This window comes from Grus americana, chromosome 3 (genome assembly GCF_028858705.1).
Source record: "Grus americana isolate bGruAme1 chromosome 3, bGruAme1.mat, whole genome shotgun sequence".
Classification (NCBI taxonomy): Eukaryota; Metazoa; Chordata; class Aves; order Gruiformes; family Gruidae; genus Grus; species Grus americana.
This window is the reverse complement of record NC_072854.1, coordinates 93,293,956-93,311,419: the sequence shown is the minus strand read 5'-3', so window position 1 is coordinate 93,311,419 and position 17,464 is coordinate 93,293,956. Positions and strand designations below refer to the sequence as shown.

The window sequence follows — 17,464 nt, the reverse complement described above, 5'->3', positions numbered from 1 at the left end:
ACATTCCAAGTAGTTTAATACTTTTGAGGGTACCGTCTCCACCACAAATGTCTTCACCCTATCCTTCTTTTGTAACCTGCACATCCAGCAAAGCCTTTCAACGTATGAAACGAGAATTGGGCATGGGCTTTGTCCACCTTGGCTGTCTGTATTAACATGCTTGACCTGGGTACTCTAAATGAAATAAAATGCTTTTCAGCTTCATCTATATTAAGCTACAGGCTGCAACAACAAAAGATTAATGCTTTCAGCTGGCACACTGACAGGCAGAGAGGGGTCATTACTGCCCTCTTGTTCCAGACAGAATTCCTCTGCTTGAAGAGAGGTTGCACTCCTCAGGCCTCGTGACAGGTTGACATAGAATTTATTTTCTTGGCAGAAATGACAGTCAGGATGGAAACTTGCATGTATTGTACAGCAAATCTTTTGGGTTTTTTCTTTTTTCTTCAGTTAAAAAGGTTAAATGTTTTCTTGGGAACCTTAAACTATTCTCATTCATCCTAAAAATAGAAACTGTTGTAATACTAGTAGGTAACTTTACATTTCCTTTCACTGCTGAACTTATAACCCATGATGGAAAGATTTTTTTGCCATCTCTCAGAATAAGCAGATTGTGTATTGCCTGCTAACTAGCTTGGTTATAAGACAGGGAAATCCTAAGCTGCTTTCTTAGGTTAACTTACGCTACTCATAAGGTATTTCCTCAGTTCTCCTTTACCTTGAAAAAATTCTCACATAGTTTCAGGACACTTTCCTTGTTTATACTAATTGTCTGAATTTATTGCTTACCTAAGTTAATTTCTCCTTCAGGATTTGTCTTTTACTCTTCCTTCTGTTACTGTATTTCCAGGCATCAGCACAGCTACTGTTGTATCTTCTTTTCATGACAACTTTGCTTCTTCCGGTCTTGTCTTTGTAGCCAAAACTGTCAGGTTGAATGCATTTGGTAGGGTTTTATGCCAAAGATGAACTTTTAAAATGGACTGGCAAACTCACTTTTATTCATATCTAAAATAAATATTCCAGTCTTTACTGAAAAAAAAAAAAAATAAAGCACCTAATCACTAAAATTATTGAGTGTCTCTTATACTAAGTAAGGCTTAAATAAAGAACTTGAAGAAACATTTACAGAAGTGACAAAAGGTTAATGACCCACATTTCATTACCTTCCTCTTAAAAAATAGTTTTTATTCTAATTAAAAGTTGCTTCTTTAGACATCATATGGTCATTGCTTACATCTGGTCATTTCTCCTATAGCTGTTTCCAGTCCTTCTGAAGAGCTAAATACACTTGATCCAGTAGAAGAGAAACTTCGAACACAAATTGAAGAAGAAAAAAAAAGGTATTGCTTCCCCCTCAAACTTCTGCCATCCTCCAGAAGATAAATTATACTGATAGTGTATTCCAATTACAATTCTGCACACACAACTACCCTCAAGATTTTCTCTGACATTTTGAAAATGTCAGCTTTGTGGTTCACTAATAGTTTTCAAATTTGTGTATATGCTGTTGGTTTGTCTGTAAGATGCCACAGTACATGAGTGGGGACAATTTATGCTTGGGCTAATGGCTAAAAATAAATAGCTTAATGTCATAGAATCATAGAATCATAGCATAGTTTGTGTTGGAAGGAACCTTAAAGACCATCTAGTTCCAACCCCCCTGCCATGGGCAGGGACATCCTCCACTAGCCCAGGTAGCCCAAAGCCCCATCCAGCCTGGTCTTAAACACTTCCAGGGATGGGGCATCCACAACTCCTCTGGGCAACCTGTTCCAGTGCCTCACCATGCTCACAGCAAAGAATTTCTTCCTTATATCCAATCTAAACCTACCCTCCTTCAGCTTAAGGCCATTACCCCTTGTCCTGTCACTACATGCCCTTGTCAACAGTCCCTCTCCAGCTTTCCTGTAGGGCCCTTTAAGTACTGGAAGGCTGCAATAAGGTCTCCCTGGAATCTTCTCCAGGCTGAACAACCCCAAATCTCTCAACCTGTGCTCCAGCCCTCTGATCATCTTTGTGGCCCTCCTTTGGACTTGCTCCAACAGCTCCATATCATTCTTGTACTGGCGACCCCAGATCTGGATGCAGTACTCCAGATGGGGTCTCATAAGAACGGAGTAGAGGGGCAGGATCACCTCCCTCGACCTGCTGGTCACGCCTCTTTTGATGCAGCCCAGGACACAGTTGGCTTTCTGGGCTGCAAGTGCACATTGCCGGCTCATGTCGAGCTTCTCATCCACCAACACCCCCAAGTCCTTCTCCTCAGGGCTGCTCTCAATCTGCTCTCCACCCAGCCTGTAGTTGTGCTTGGGATTGCCCCAACCCACGTGCAGGACCTTGCACTTGGCCTTGTTGAACTGGAGTTCAACAAGGTGAGGTTCACATAGGCCCAGCTCTCAATGCTGTCATGGTCCCTCTGGATGGCATCCCTTCACTCCAGCATGTCAACCACGCCACACAGATTGGCATCGCTGGGAAACTTGGTGAGGGTGCACTCGATCACACTGTCCCTGTCACCAACAATGTCCTCCCTGAGGATTAGTGTTAGAAACTTGTTGTTTGAATACAAATGTATTGTGAACCTTTCTGGTTGATTCAGACATGTCCTGCCTGCCTTGACCTAAGGAAAACCTTTAGGCTATACAGGATTGACTAAAAATAAATAATATGCAGAATACACATTGGTTAACCAATCCTGTTTGTTCTAATGTCACTGTAGCCAGGAGGATAAAAGAAAATAGATGCAAGGACATCAGTTCTAAATAATTTCCTAGCATTTATGGTATGTGCAATCTGTGAGGAAACTTCTGACTATTTCATATTACTGGTAAATCTCCAACTAGCCAAGGGGCCTCATTAATGAAGCTTCCATCTGAAAGGGGAATCAGTGCTCAGCTCCTATCTGAATCCAGACCGGTGACCAGTTGTTTATTAATGGTAACATGCTGAGAAATCAAAAGAAATAACTGACATATTTGATTGAGCCTGTATTTTAATTGTTAATCAATATTGATCACACTTGAATTTCACTAATTTCTTTAGTGAAAGAAAAGCTTTGTGGGATAAGTTCCTTGTGCTTACTGTCCAGTGAAGCTTTTATAAAATATGAGATGTCTCTTCCTACCACCACTCTGTCTGTGTCCCCTGCATCTCTGATTGATCATTATACATTCTTTTGTAGTTTAAATCTGTAACTCTTCTAGGTAGGATAAAGCTTTGTTCAGATGTGTTCAAACATCTGTAATACACTTTCTTCTTCTCATATTAGTTATAAAACAATGTTCAATCACCTGAAAGGACTGAAGGTAGAGATTGAGCACCTGCAGCTTCTTATGGAAAAAGTCAAGATGAAGCTGCGAAAAGACTTTGAAGTCTGGTGGTCTGAAGAGGCAACAAATCTACAGGTATGAAATCACTTCGTATTTCTTCCATATTCATGTAAAAGTAACATCTTCAATCATTTCTTACAGAAGTAGTTAATTGACTAGATAGAAAGGAGTATGAAGGATGGGATTTGGGGCCTGATTCACCTGTGCTTATGCCAGTGTAAATCAGACAAAGCTAATGTGAATTATGTTTGTATGCAGCTAGCACAAACGAAGCAAAACCCTTGCTTTCTGCCCTATTTTCTATTTTGATATTCCCCCAAACAACTTGACTGAAAGCCAAGAGTGGTCTCAAAATGCCAAAGACTCTGAAAGAACATAAAACAAATTAAGGAGATTTGAAAAAATAATCTTTTTTACTGCTAGCAAAGCAATGATTTCATCAGGTTTATGATGTGTGTATTAGAAGATGGCAGTCATAGCTGCAGTAAGGACAAATCCCAGCAAACATAATTGTTTTTTAGCTTCTTTTGTTTGCAAAGACTCCAGTAACCTTTCAGCTTTCCTAAGCTCCTGGAGGGTCAGCAGTTCTCAGCACAGAGCGTGTGTCCCCTCACTCTCTAGCTGAGGGCCACCACTGCCATCATTGCTTGTTTAAGAAACCAGCAGAAACAGAGTGCTCTAATTTAATGACTTGTGTAAAAACGAACTAAAACAACCTCACAGCAAAGCACTGCCATGAAATGCACGTCAGCCTAATGAAAAAGAGTGCTCAGTGCAGTCCATCCCATATCATTTATTATTAAGTGGAAAAGAAGATTTACTCCTTGGGGAAAAGTTGTTATAAACAAAGAAGTGTTTAGCCAATATTTTGTTTAATTCTTATGAGTATAAATTTAAACTATATTTTTAAGAAAACAGCCTAAAGTAAACATGGAACGTAACACAAGGAACTTAGTTATCCATAAAGTGCCACCTAATTAGCTTAACTTCAAGTTTTCATTGCAAAATACCTTTCTGGTTAAAATCCCTAACCATATTAGTGACAAAGAGGATAATGTTTTAGTCACCTTCCTGTCTAAATATTTAGGCTTTTCAAAGCACTGCAAGTAATATTCTTGAATCCACTGGAGCACATTTTTCTGTATCCCTTAACAGGAGAGGTCCAGGATTCAGCCTCTCATGATTCATCAGTAGAAGATTAGAAAACTGGAAAAAATAATTGGGATTGATTTCTTGGATCTTGACCTATCTATACATCTGAGCTCCCTAAGAAACTCAAATCGGCGAACACATGCTGTTACATATTAAAAACCTGTAACTTGAGCTTAAAAATACTAGAACCAATCCTAAACACTTTTCTCTTTGTTCAGAAGTGTTTGTCCAAGTGAAGAAAATACTGTGTTTTCTGAATGAGTCATTGCCTACCTTGTTATTGCTGAGACCTGTAGGCCAATATTAAGCACTCAAAAAAAATCCTATCCTACATAATTTTGTTTTTCAATCTAAACCCAGCAGGAAAAGCCGGAGATGGTTAGCTCACCAAATACCGCAGCTGTTTATCCCCACTTTATCAAATCCTCGCAACATCTATCAACTAACAGGTAAATTGGTCATTTTTCTCTTCCTTACTTACTTGGAAAGAAAGGCACTTTTAGTAGAAGTGCAGTTCACCAGAATGCTTTTGCAAATATCACACTCAAACACCACATTTCCAGTTACAAGATAAATGACTGCGTAGAAAATTAATTTTTATCATTCAGTTATTTTGCAGTCATATTGAAGGTAGCTTATTGTAACTCAGTTCTTTTAACTTGTTGGTTTTGGGACTCTGGAAACCTGTCACTAGGGACCCCATGACAGATAGCTAAGAAAAGCAAGCCTGTTATCAGTCAATTTTGCTATATGAGGAGACTATATCTCCTTTGGAATGTATTCAGGGGGCTGCAAACCAAAAAAAGATTAAAAAATTATTTAATATATAGCCTAGATAGATTTGCTGCTGAAAAATGTCCTGGTGCTACATATGTGCAGCATATTATTCCAAAATTATATTGCATTTGATATTGTAAAACACTGGTACATCCTCTACAGTAGAAAAATGTAATCATCTTCGTTGTTTCATCATTGGTTACTTCTGATTTCAAAACTTCTAATTTAAACTTGCAGTAATAGAACTCCATAGCCCCCAAGCAAAGTAGAGTGCAGGAAAACACATACCAGAATGTGCAGGTTTCCGTGGTCATTGGCAATAAATGAAGGTGTTCTCTCTCCTTCCCTCTTCCTCTCTCCCTCCCCACCTCTCTTTTTCTCCCTCTCTCTCTCTTCCTCCTTCTCATTATATAGTTAATCTTTCTCTGATGAGTAGCTTTACCTACAACTTTATAACAATACTCTGCATAAATGTTGTTTCCTGCTTTGCAGCAAACATAATATATCCTACATACCATTAAATAATGAATAATGGATTTTCTTAAAACTGTAAAATATATTCTGATTTTTATTGTAAACTTCCGTGTATCTATAGTAAATGCTCCATAATCAGTACAGAGATAGAATGAAACACGTAATCCTCTGAAGTTGTCTAAGAAGGCATTTTCAGATGTCTAAAACTGATGAAAACTAACTCTAGTCTTCTCTACGTTGCTTCAGTTCTTGTTCTGTGTTCTGTCAGGACGTAGGCACTATTTGCTTTGCAAATGGCTGACCGGTTTTAGGCCTGATTTGAGCTGTTCATTTCCGGTTTTAGGCTGAAGGTTACTTGTCCCACAGAAAAGCTGCTGAAACAGAACCTGAAAACATTTTTTGTCTAGTTTAGTACAAATTCAGCCAAATTAGCTCAAGCAATCTGTGACTGTCACTCTCTTTAACTTGGTACTGAATTGAACTAAGGACCTCTTGCACAACCTCTCTGCCCCGTTGTTCTTGGGAACAATAATTTCCTGTTGGTGTGCTGATGCATGGCTCAGGAGAGTAATATCTTTTGCAGTCTAAGCTAGAATTAAAAAGAACATACGATAATGCCCAGGCACTTCCCAGTGCAATGGGAGACTGGCCTCTAAGAGTGTTTTTTTCTCCTTCTCCCACGCTAGGTCAGAAGCAAAATGGCATAACTGGTTTCTTTATAATTTTCTTTTAAACTTTTCTTTCAATTGCCTTTACTGTTTGTGTTTATCACTGGAAGACAGGTCTCAGAACAGTGTGTCTAACATTTTGAATAGAATTGGGGAAGGTGCCTGGTTGCTTTCTGCTGCCGAGCTTACTTCAGAGTCCTGCACTGCCCCACGTTGTCTCTTGAGAAAAATGACAGTCTTTATACTGAACAACTTCTCTGTGTCTAAGTAATGGACATGTTGACTGAGATTGACTGGATGATCCTTGCATGTATATCACAGACCCAGAACATTCATCTTCTTGAACTTAAATTGCAGAGGGAGTCAGGATGAATATAGTTTTGTTTTCCCATCTCTATAAATATTCTTGCAATGATCTTTTGAAGTTAACTGCTCTTTCCTCCTTATAGTTCCTGATCTCATTTTATGTTAGGCTGTTTAAATATATTTTACACAGGTACATTTCCAATGTGGTGTATATGGAAGTAGAAACACTATTTCTGCTTTTTGTGAAGCGGAGCTCCAGGCTTAACATCCCACTGTGCATGAAAATTTACTTTTCCCCCTACTTGAGGCAATAACATTTTAGAGGAAAAGTTTCCGATTTCATAGGCTTTAAGAGTATAAAACAGTAGAATATTTATGTCCAAAGGATTTCCTTGACCTCAGTTGACACAGGAACTTTACTTACCAGTTCCCATGATTGTGTAGGATGAGTCCAGGCTACAGTTGTTCCTCTGGATTACGTAGACCCAAGACACAAATGGCTCTTTGTTTCTAACTCACCTAGAAATCAACAATCTCTTTCTCTGAAATGATAGTGCTATCTTCACCCAGCAGAATAACCGGTCGCAAAAGCAGAAACTGACATAAATTATATTTGATATAATGTGCTGTAAATAAAACCTATTTCCAAGATGGAATTCAGTTCACAGGTGTATTTAATAGATATAAGATCTAAAACTTAGCGGGCTACCATGTCAGAAATCTAAGACTGCTGTTGACAGAGTAAGCATGCTGTAAAAAACCATTCAGACAAACTCCTGAGAGTGAATGGATATAAATACAATCTTCAGGATTAGAAGTAATAAATTATGTATTTCAGCATATAAAGGATACAGGTATATTCCATAATCTTTCTTGAGATTTATATATGTGTGTGAACAAAATCTTTTGATCACCTTCTAGTGCGCAATTCATGTGGATTGTTATTGTTTGGCACACCTTAGTCATGTTACCAGAGAAAATTAAGCCTTGGAAAGGGAATGTGATAGCCTCAAATTGTATTTTGTATTAAATCGATTTATAGCTAAAACAGAGAAGGGAAGCTGGTAATCCTTTTGAGGCTTGAAAAGGATACAGACTTATAAAAGGCACTTGATTCATGACCAAACATGTTTCTTTTTCAATTGAAAAAAAAAAAAAAAAAAAAAAAGGCTGAATTGTTAAGTGTCAAAATAGTCTGTGTTAATAAAGGAGTTGAACAGTGAGCATTTCTGCCTTGGTCAGTAAGGTTTGAAAGCCACTGGCTCGATCCTACTCCCACTAGAATAAGGAGCAAAACCTTGATTTCAGTGACCACAGTGCTGAAGTGGAGGAAAGGGTGACATAAGGGTTATCAGTGGGTTGGGCACGAGAAAAAACATTTCTGCATAAGAAAGGTAGTTTCTTGAACAGGTTAATCACATTAGCAAATCTGATTAAACAGCTGCAACCAGTAGTTTGTACATTGTAGAGGCTTACAGACTCATGTTCATTAACATGTTGAGTAGATTCAGGATTCCAGATTATATTTATATTTGCATATGTCTTCCATATGAAGGTTGCAGAAATATTAAATATCATCTGATCTGTACATATTACTTAAAATGAAGAACAACTGTGCAAAGTGGAGAAAGAATGACCCATCACTGTATTTCGGACAGAAAAGTGTCTAATCAGCAATCCCAGAGTCATAGTACAAAGAGAAAGGAAGAGGAACTTAAAATAATCATCAAGAAGTTATTTTATTCAAAAGGAGTACCTAATAAAATCCCTCAAACCTGAAAGAGAATACCCTACTTGTCCATATTGTCTCTAACATAAAGCTGTAGTGCTAACTGCTACTGGTATTATATGTACATTTATGTCTCTTAGTGGGTCCCTGTCAGGTCTGCAAAAAGTCTTAAAACACACATTGGGCTCAGCACTCCATGTCTGCTCCAGTTCAGAATTCAAGCTCACCATTTTGTTCGTCCTCATATAGTCTTCTCCTACATTGGCTTTCATTTTAAGATTTATCAGATCCTTGTCTGTTCAAGTTACTTCTCTCACTGAATTTTTCATTTCACTATTGTTGAACTGTTCTTGTATTCCCCTTGAATCAAGCAAATGTTGGATAGTTATTCAAATCTTCTAAAACATTTTGGATTTTTTTCATTCTCTCAGAAGGAATGCATTCCTATTCAGTTCAGTCAGATCTTCCTTAACCTCGCTCATTCCCTACTGCATCTCATTTGTCCTATTCCCAGCAAGCCCCACAGTATGTTCAATCTCAGATTCCTTGGATCTCCAGCTTCTTCTTCAAAATATTTCTGTCACTTTAGATTCCCTTGGAGATAACTCTTCATGTTCCCCAATGACTTTGAGCATCAGGGGTTTTAACATTTATTGCCCTGGATTGCAAAATTTACTCACTGTATTAGTGCTACGTGAAACAAGGGAAATGTTTATATATTTTGCAGCATTTTCTGTCGTAATAATTTTTCATTCCTGCCAATTTTCCACAGTGTTACACGATGATAAAACATAATCTGGGAATAACATCATTGATAATGACATTTCAAAGATTTTCACATTCTGCTGGTAACAATTTAACTTGAGCAATTTATCTATGAATTTGCAAGTTAGGCCAAATTTGGTTTTGTAACCAAATACTAAAATGCCAGATTTTAGGCAGCTTGAATCTTGCCTGCCTTTACAAAGAACATCTGTTCCCCTCATGTCCAAGACTCAGATGACTGGAGAACTGCAGCTGAGGTTTTTTTAACATTGCAGAGGTTGCACACCTTCAAATTTTATGCTTTCTGGTTTAGTCTACCTGATTTTCCACTTTTTTTTCAGCTGGAGAATCAAGCATTCATACCATCATCTCTCCAGCTCCTCTACCCTATATGCTTGATGGAGCTGGTGAGTCCATGGGACAGCTGTCTCTGGCCCTCGGGTTCCTGCAGCAAGGGAGACACTGCCGCAACACTGCGTACATGTCTCTAGCTGCTGCCCCATGCCTGACTGAGACATACACCCCCAACAGATGACCCCCTCAAAAAAAGCAAGTTGCCCACTGGGTGAAACTTGAGGTACTAGGTTAAAAAAAGAAGAGACATATGGAGTTGACAGAGTATCTTTAATCTCCAGAAGAAGCTGGAATTTTACTGAAGCTGTCAGGAAACAGTGCTTTAAGACTTCTTAAATTCAACTCAAGGAAAAATCAGACAGATTCAGAATGAAAATGGGAATTATACATTGTCAAAAGCATCTGAATAATGTTAGAGCTTAGGAGACAGACAAAGAGGCAGGACTCCTACACCTTGTGCATCCATCCAAATCCAAAACTGTGATCCAGGAGTGCCTATTTACACATTACAGAAATACTGGTTGGAAGTCACCTTTAGAGCTCTCTAGCTCTCTCTTCTCTTGCTTGAAGAAGGACTATAGTCACACTGCATCAGGCCGGTTATGGTTTTGTCTGGCTTTGTCAAGCATCCTGAGATGCCCAGTCCTTCAGGCTTAACACACAGAGGGGGGGATCATTACCCCCACCCCATGCTGTTATAATGACTTTCCATTAAATTTAGAGCAATACTAGCAACATTTCTCATCTTTTCTCATCACTGGAACAGCATCTAACTCTTACATGAAGGAGGAGAGTCCTGGCTTCTGAGAACAGGCTAGCAGCAAGTTGCATCTGAGCACACAAATCACTGCACAGCAAAAGTACACTCTTTCATCCACTTATGACTCAATGTATCTTGCAATGCTGTAGAAACATTATCAGAGCTTCGGTATGAAGGACGCAAATTAGCCCCATACAGGCCATCCCTCTAGCCTAGCGATTAGAGAAATCTCTGGGATACCTAAAACATCGATTTGAGTTCTGCCAAACTGATGGACTCGTTTGTTAGATTAGTACTCTCCTTGTTAACCTCTTCTATGGAAGCAGCACTTTGAATTATTACCATAAATAGTTATAAGCTTCCTTATAAATTTCCTTAATTTGCAGGAGAAGTGTTTGCATCCTACAGACAAAAATGTCTGGCTGTAAGCCCACAGGAGTTTAAGGTCCATCTCTGCACACAGTAATGTTAATTTCCTGATTCTGGGCATCACCTCACTCAGTCTGCGGTGGTGGGGGTTTTTTATTATCACCTTCCTCATGTTCCAGTTCCCCCAGAGCACTCTAAGGCAAGTTTTGGCATATTGTCCCAGGTCCAGGAATCCTCTAGAAAGTGAGATCCCTATAGGTCAAACTCTGCCACACCTGTAGTGTCTAGGTTATTTTAATGTATCTGGATCTCAGTCTCCTTTAAAATGGGGATTTAACAATTCTGGAGAATAATTTTCATTTAAATTCAATGGAAAAAATTAGTTCAAACTTATAAACTACTGCACCTTAAAACTAGATTACTTCAGCTGACTCACAGTATTTATAAAATTATACATTCTGTTCATGGCAAATAAAAATCAAAGAAGCTTATTTCAATGAAAAGAAAGCAACGAAAAAGGATTGCATTAAGTCACATTACCTTACATCTGTTGCAGGCGAAGGACACAGTCATTGACGGTTGCTACGGTTCAGCTGATGTGCAGTAATTTATTAAACCATGGTTATATGACTTAGATACCTAGGTATCTCAGGGCACAGACACAGAATCCTTTTAGAAAATTGAGTTTAAGCCCCTGAATCACTTAGTTTTTAAGAATTGCCAAATCAACGGAAAAAATGTTCAGGAAATCCTAAAGCAGAACTATGATGTGAAATTCCCAGATATTGCTAAACCACATAGTAGGTAATAACATTGCGCATCCTTTCTAGTTCTTGTAATATGTAGGCATAATAAAGCACAGAGTATTATTAAACGTTAAATATGATATTGCTTTAGTTGAATTAGGCTGAGTCTTGAGGTTATTTTAATCCATTTAGGCAGGTGTGAATGGTATGGGACTTGAGGAGTTAAAGAGAAACATTCAGTAAACCTGGAGCTGTTCATTTGAAAATGACTTATACTCTTGGGCACAATATCTTCTGCAAAACTGAACCTGGCACAGTGTAATACAGTAAAATTTTAGTAATAAATTTCTTTCCTTTTTCAAGTTCTCTGCCAGAAATATCAATTCATCAGCCAACAATGAACAAACTACTGCAGAGTTAGAAAAGCAAGAACTTGCCAATCCTGCCATCTACTGGAAAAAGCCTAAATTTGAGTAATTCAATGTTTTCAGTCTCACTCAGATTGGCACCAGATCCAGCAGCATATGCGACCTTGGGGGAAAGGAGAGAGTCCCTAGACATCCCGTGGCAGAAATCGCCTTGCTAGTGGAGAGGTTCCTTGATAATGCTGTCTGCAGGGACAGGAACGCGCAACAGCTGTTTGCAATATATTTGGCTATCATCAAGCCACATCCCAAAGTCCTCACTGAGTTTTTATCCAGTCTCCCACTGATTTCGGTAATAATTTTGCCTGACTAAAGAAAGAATGGAAAACAAGCTAAGGCCTCACTTGGCTAATAGTCAGTTTGGGAACTAAATATACCATTACGAACTGTACATCAGATACATCAAAGTGCTTCACAAGCCCTGCTTAGAAGGCAAATACTAAAAGTATAAACTTTATGAGCTTATTTGTCATTCTTTCATAGCCACATTCTCTACATAAACCTAATCATTGCATGGATTCAACTGAAAATCCTCTTCCAGTAAACAACAAGTGCTTTATATAGATAAAAAAGTCTTGAAAAACAGCTTCTTTGTAGTTACTTAGCATATATTAATATTCCCTACACAAGGGCTATATTCTTTCCCTCATTTCTGCTCCCACTCTAGTTTTTCAGAGACCACAAATGTCAGCCCTAATGAAGATCCAGCTGGGAAAAACAATTCAATCACTTCTAGTAACCCAACTTCAAAAACAAGGTAAGAAGCATACCTGGGCTATTCAGAGGAAAAAGCAAACCAGTAAGTAATATGATGCCTAGATAACCCTCTAGCAGTCACTTTAACAACAGTCTCCTTGAAAAACAAAAATAAAACTGAAATTGCAGATTTTCCTCCAACTTCCAAAACAATACCAAAGCTGTCCCATAGCTTTACATCAAGTAGCTGCATTATCAGTATTAAAGAGGTAGTTTCTTGTTTGGCCTGAGGCTTATTTCCCCATGAACTCACGAATCCTCATGACTATGTCTTCTCAGCAAGAGACAGGAACTCTGAAAGAATAAATAAAAACATTTGAAAGGAAGAGAGATCTGAGTATGTAAGTACTGTAGAATGCAGAAACTATGCAGAGATTTTTTCATTCTTGTAATTTGGTCCTGATAACATTTTGAGTCTCCTTCCTACAAATTATTCTAGTAAAATAAAATGACACCAGCAGCCTGGGTATGTCAGGCTTGGCAAAGGTTACATGTCATGTTTTCTGAAAAGAGGTGCTGCTTCATGAAAATTAGCTTAGCAGGTTAACAGAAACTACTTTTTTTTTTTTTTGACAGCTTCTCTATTTTTTCTAATATGTTCATTTCCATGTTCTTTTCTCCCACCAAAACATCATGCCAAGTCAGTATACTTCCAGAAGTTCCATTCTTACTGTGCTCAACAGTTCTGGCTATTAAGGCCTTTAGGAAAATATGGTTAAGTTACTATTTTTCCTACTGCATTAGTAAGAACAAATCACAAGGGGTTTTTCTTTCATTTTCCAAAACAATCCATTTCTAGAACAGCAAAAAATCATGGAAGATTTAATCCCCCAAAACCTAATGTTTTAAATTGCATTTGTGTTTAAGAAAAACAGAAGAAAAAGAGAAGCTAAAATGGAATTTAGGCAGTACTTTCTCAAATATATTGTGGTGGTTTGGTTTTTTTTAATATTGTTGCTAATCAAATGAAAATCAATAAGGGAATAGTTCTTTACTTGTAAATTACATCAAAAGGGATGTTTTATTAAGTTCATAGTCATTTCTGGAATGTTTTCCATTTTGGTTCACTAATTCAGCAACTGAGTACTTAATTAGTAGCACAATGACAAGGATGTCAGTCTTCCATTTGATGTCAGGCACAATTACATTCTGCTGCAATAGTCAGTAAGAAACAGTGGAAATAACTATAATTACAAAGGTAGGATGTGTAAAAAAAAAGTTTCTCCCTTTAGTTCCACTTGTCCTTCCATATTGTAATTTTTATCACTATCTTTCTCATATCATCATTAGTGGTTAGTCTTTAAACAAGGTTAAAGACAGAGGGCCAAATTCTTAACTAATTAGAATGGCTTCACTGTACTACATCATCTTATACCACTGGAGGGTCTGTCAAAAGCAGAGGTAAGTCAATGATTTAACTGCACGGGCACAAGATCTCAGCTGGGACTGGAGACCTGGCAGCACAAAGGAGTTGTGTCTGTCAGCACATGTCATGTGCTTGTTCACTTCTATGTATGTATGAAAACTTAATTCCCTTACAGGAGGTAAAAATACTATCGATCTGTTCAAATAAATTGTGGCATTTTTTCCTGAAGCAAACACATGGCATAGTCAGATCCATCATTTCTTTGGTAAACTCACTGTATTAGACTTTTCCGCTTGGCAGTAAATCTTTGACTCAGCAGTAAAATATTTTTAACCCTTTGTGAGAGGTTTTATAGCTGATAAGCATACAGCCCTACCAAACTAAAAAGATATTGGCTAATCTTAAGAATCTACAAAACAGCATTAAGAAGTCCTGAGTTTGATTCTCCTCTGAACTGTGCCGTCTCTAACAGTGTGTCTGGAGAACAACGTCCTCCATGATGAAAAAAGAGAGGAGAAAATGGAATAGAAAAATAACCTTCTTACTCAGTTGGTTCCACAAGTATACTTTCTTATTTCAGGATCCCACCAAGTTCAAGTACATCTATTCCTCTGACTGGAGACAGCCAGGCTGATGCTGACATCCTAGCTTTCATTAAAGCAAGACAGAACATCCTGCAAAAGAAAGGTAAATCCTGCCAAAAAATAGGAAGCCAAACCAAAATCTCCAGTACAGCATTTTAAAGCCAAAATAGCTTTAGTCCACATTTACACTGACGCAAGTGAGAACTGGCTTAAGTTATATTACATTATGTTCTCAGCCGTTCTAAACACTTGAGGTTCTTCGTGTGTATTTATTTTAGTAGCTCAGTGCTGCAGTGTAAAACCATGAAGGCTGTCTGTTTTTCTCAGCCACCATCAGCGAACTTTCTGGGGCATGCAAGTCTGTGCAGCCTGCACAGTGTATTTCTTTACACTTAAGTAAATGCATTTGAATGTGGTTTCTTGATGATTGAAATACTTCCAAAATTTTCTCTATACATTTTCTTTATAAACTACCTGGCCCGGTTTTCAGCTGGTACAAATTTAGCTGTAACAATTGACAACAAATAAGGATTACGCAAATGCTTGCGCTGTACCCTACCTCACGAGGCAGACAAGTCCCCTGTGTCTAGCAGAGTATGCCATTAACAGGTATTTCACTATATCAAGGTCTAGTGAAATTTTCTATGGGTATTTGTTACCAAAGGTAACCAAGGTTCTGAGAGCAATCATAGGTAGGCAATAAAGTTCACTCTACAGTGTAGATAAGTAAAATTGGCAGGAAGCAGAAAGCACTAAATACACAACAGTCACACCGCAAGGTAGCCTAGAAGTAATTAATCATGATAAAGAAAAATGACCTGTGATTTTTTTTTTATTTTATTTTATTTTTTGGTGGGGAGTAATAATAGTTTTTAGTGGCAGCAACCAATTAGAAGACGAATGCGGTAGTGGTTACTGAAGCAATAACTTTCCATCAGCACTTGAGTGCTGATGACAGCATTATTCAGCAAGCTATCAGCACCTGGCAGATGGTGTTAGCACTGTCACAAAGTGGGGTTCGGATATCACACTGCTTATCAGAAAACTGTCAGGTAAACACACAGTGGCTGAAAAAACAGCCTCCCTATACTCATCCAAAGCAAACACATAACACACTTAGGCTGTGGGATCCCTTTTGTCTTTATTTAGAAAAGCTGTTGTCAGGTTTCTTCTACAAATGAAATTAAGTTGAATTTATAGGCAGCTCACCAGAAGAAGGTTAGAGATACGTGTCTTAGAACAAACATTTCAGGCCTTTAGAAGTTCCAAATCTGACTCAGTCTGTGAAGTACAGTAATCTAAGTAACAAGAGCACATCTTGTCCTGTGATCATCTCCTAAATCATACCATATCAGGAATGTCTCTCTCAAATGCCTGTTCCATCCTGACTGTTTTTCAGCCCCAGGCTATTACCTAGAGTCATCCACCAGTTTCAGAAGGCATTATCAACCTTGACAACTATTAGACCCCCACTTATAAAAGATATTCTTGCAGAACAAAGGACAGTCAACACTTTTAAAACTGTTCTGAAGATCAGTTAGACAGGATGAGCTACATGCTGCCCTAAGTAGCTGAAAAGGAATGGAGCAGCATTTGGTCATCCTGGCGGTGCAGGGCTGGATGACTCAAACAATCACTAAGCACAGGCAGGGGAACAAAAAGTAAAGAGGTTTCATAAGTACGACCAGCATATTACAAATGTGTAGGGAGCTGATGCGTCATAGATAAGAGACAGCTAAGTACCAAGTTCTGAGAAGGATTTGGAGTCAACATGGCCGATAAAAGATGGCTTTTCTTCCTTGCCCACTTGTGAGGAAAGGGAATACCTCTCTGATTTGGAGGATGGAGCCACTGATAGCAGGAACCATTGATCAAAAAAAGTTTGTAAATTCTAATTTAGCAAGAGGAAGGAGGGTAAAATCTACAGATTAGCACTACTAAGGAAGTACTTTGTGCTTCAGCACCTTAGTGAAACCTGAGGACATTTATGAGGTGCAGTGGTAGCCTTTCTAACTGGGAGAAGAATATGGGCTGAGACTCCACTATTCCCATATCTGTGATAGTGTTATGTGTTCCCTTTTCCTGTGAGCACATCACTTCGCTCTTACCTGACTTGTTTCTAGACTAGAAGGAGATGAGAGGCACAGTAACTGCTGTAGTGTTTGTGCATCATGGGCTATGTGGAGTTTCCAACAATTGTTGCATCCAAAGCCAAGGAGAACTGGAGGGTTTTCCCTTTAGGAGTGGGGACGGGGACTCGGTTTTGTTTATAAAGAAAAACTATCAGAGGTAGAGTTAAGCAGAGAGGAAGAGTAGACGAAGGAGGAATGTATTCTGACTGAATAATTTTATTCTGAAGTTATGTGTTATCAGTCTCACACAGAACATTTCTGCATTTGCACGCAAATGTGTTCACCCCCTCTATGCTTATTACACAAAGAAGGCCCTGCAGGAAACAACATGAGAAAGCATAGGTTCAGCCAAACCAAAGTCTGCTCGGCCTAAAAAATGACAGCATACTTTTTTGTCATGTTCTTTGCTTTATTGATCCTGACCCTTTCACACTGTTATGTCAGTGTCTTCGAAGCAAACTGGCCCCACTTTACATTAGCTGGGTGGAAAAAAAAAAGAAAAAAAAGAAAAAGGAAAAATGTGTGCAGAAGCCAACGGAGTAGAAAATAAGTTTGATAAACAGAAGGCATGGGAATGCTCAAAATCCTTAGTGACAGTAATGAGGGGGAGGGAATGAGAGGTCTTAGTGAAGATTACTTCAGGGTTTGCAGGTTGTTACCATTTGCTTTCTAAACAGAGCGGAATTAAAGCAGGTACATTCGCAGGAGCTTGCTGGGGTTGTTAAAGCATTGTAATAACTGCATTGGAAAGCTTTTTACAAAGGGCTAC

The 17,464-nt window shown here is 38.5% G+C and overlaps 1 protein-coding gene across 4 annotated transcripts in view; it reads left to right on the top strand.

The window, feature by feature from the left end:
• KIF6 (kinesin family member 6) overlaps nt 1-17,464 on the top strand; it is a 175,319-nt gene that overhangs the window by 153,773 nt on the left and 4,082 nt on the right. For 2 of the 4 annotated variants that reach the window (XM_054822544.1, XM_054822542.1), the window contains 5 exons: nt 1,259-1,343; nt 3,272-3,407; nt 4,845-4,933; nt 12,525-12,614; nt 14,560-14,666. In XM_054822544.1, coding sequence (XP_054678519.1) covers nt 1,259-1,343; nt 3,272-3,407; nt 4,845-4,933; nt 12,525-12,614; nt 14,560-14,666 — 507 coding nt within the window. Of the gene's footprint in view, nt 1-1,258; nt 1,344-3,271; nt 3,408-4,844; nt 4,934-12,524; nt 12,615-14,559; nt 14,723-17,464 lie in introns of those variants that run through there. The other 2 variants (XM_054822543.1, XM_054822541.1) reach the window with 2 other exon arrangements.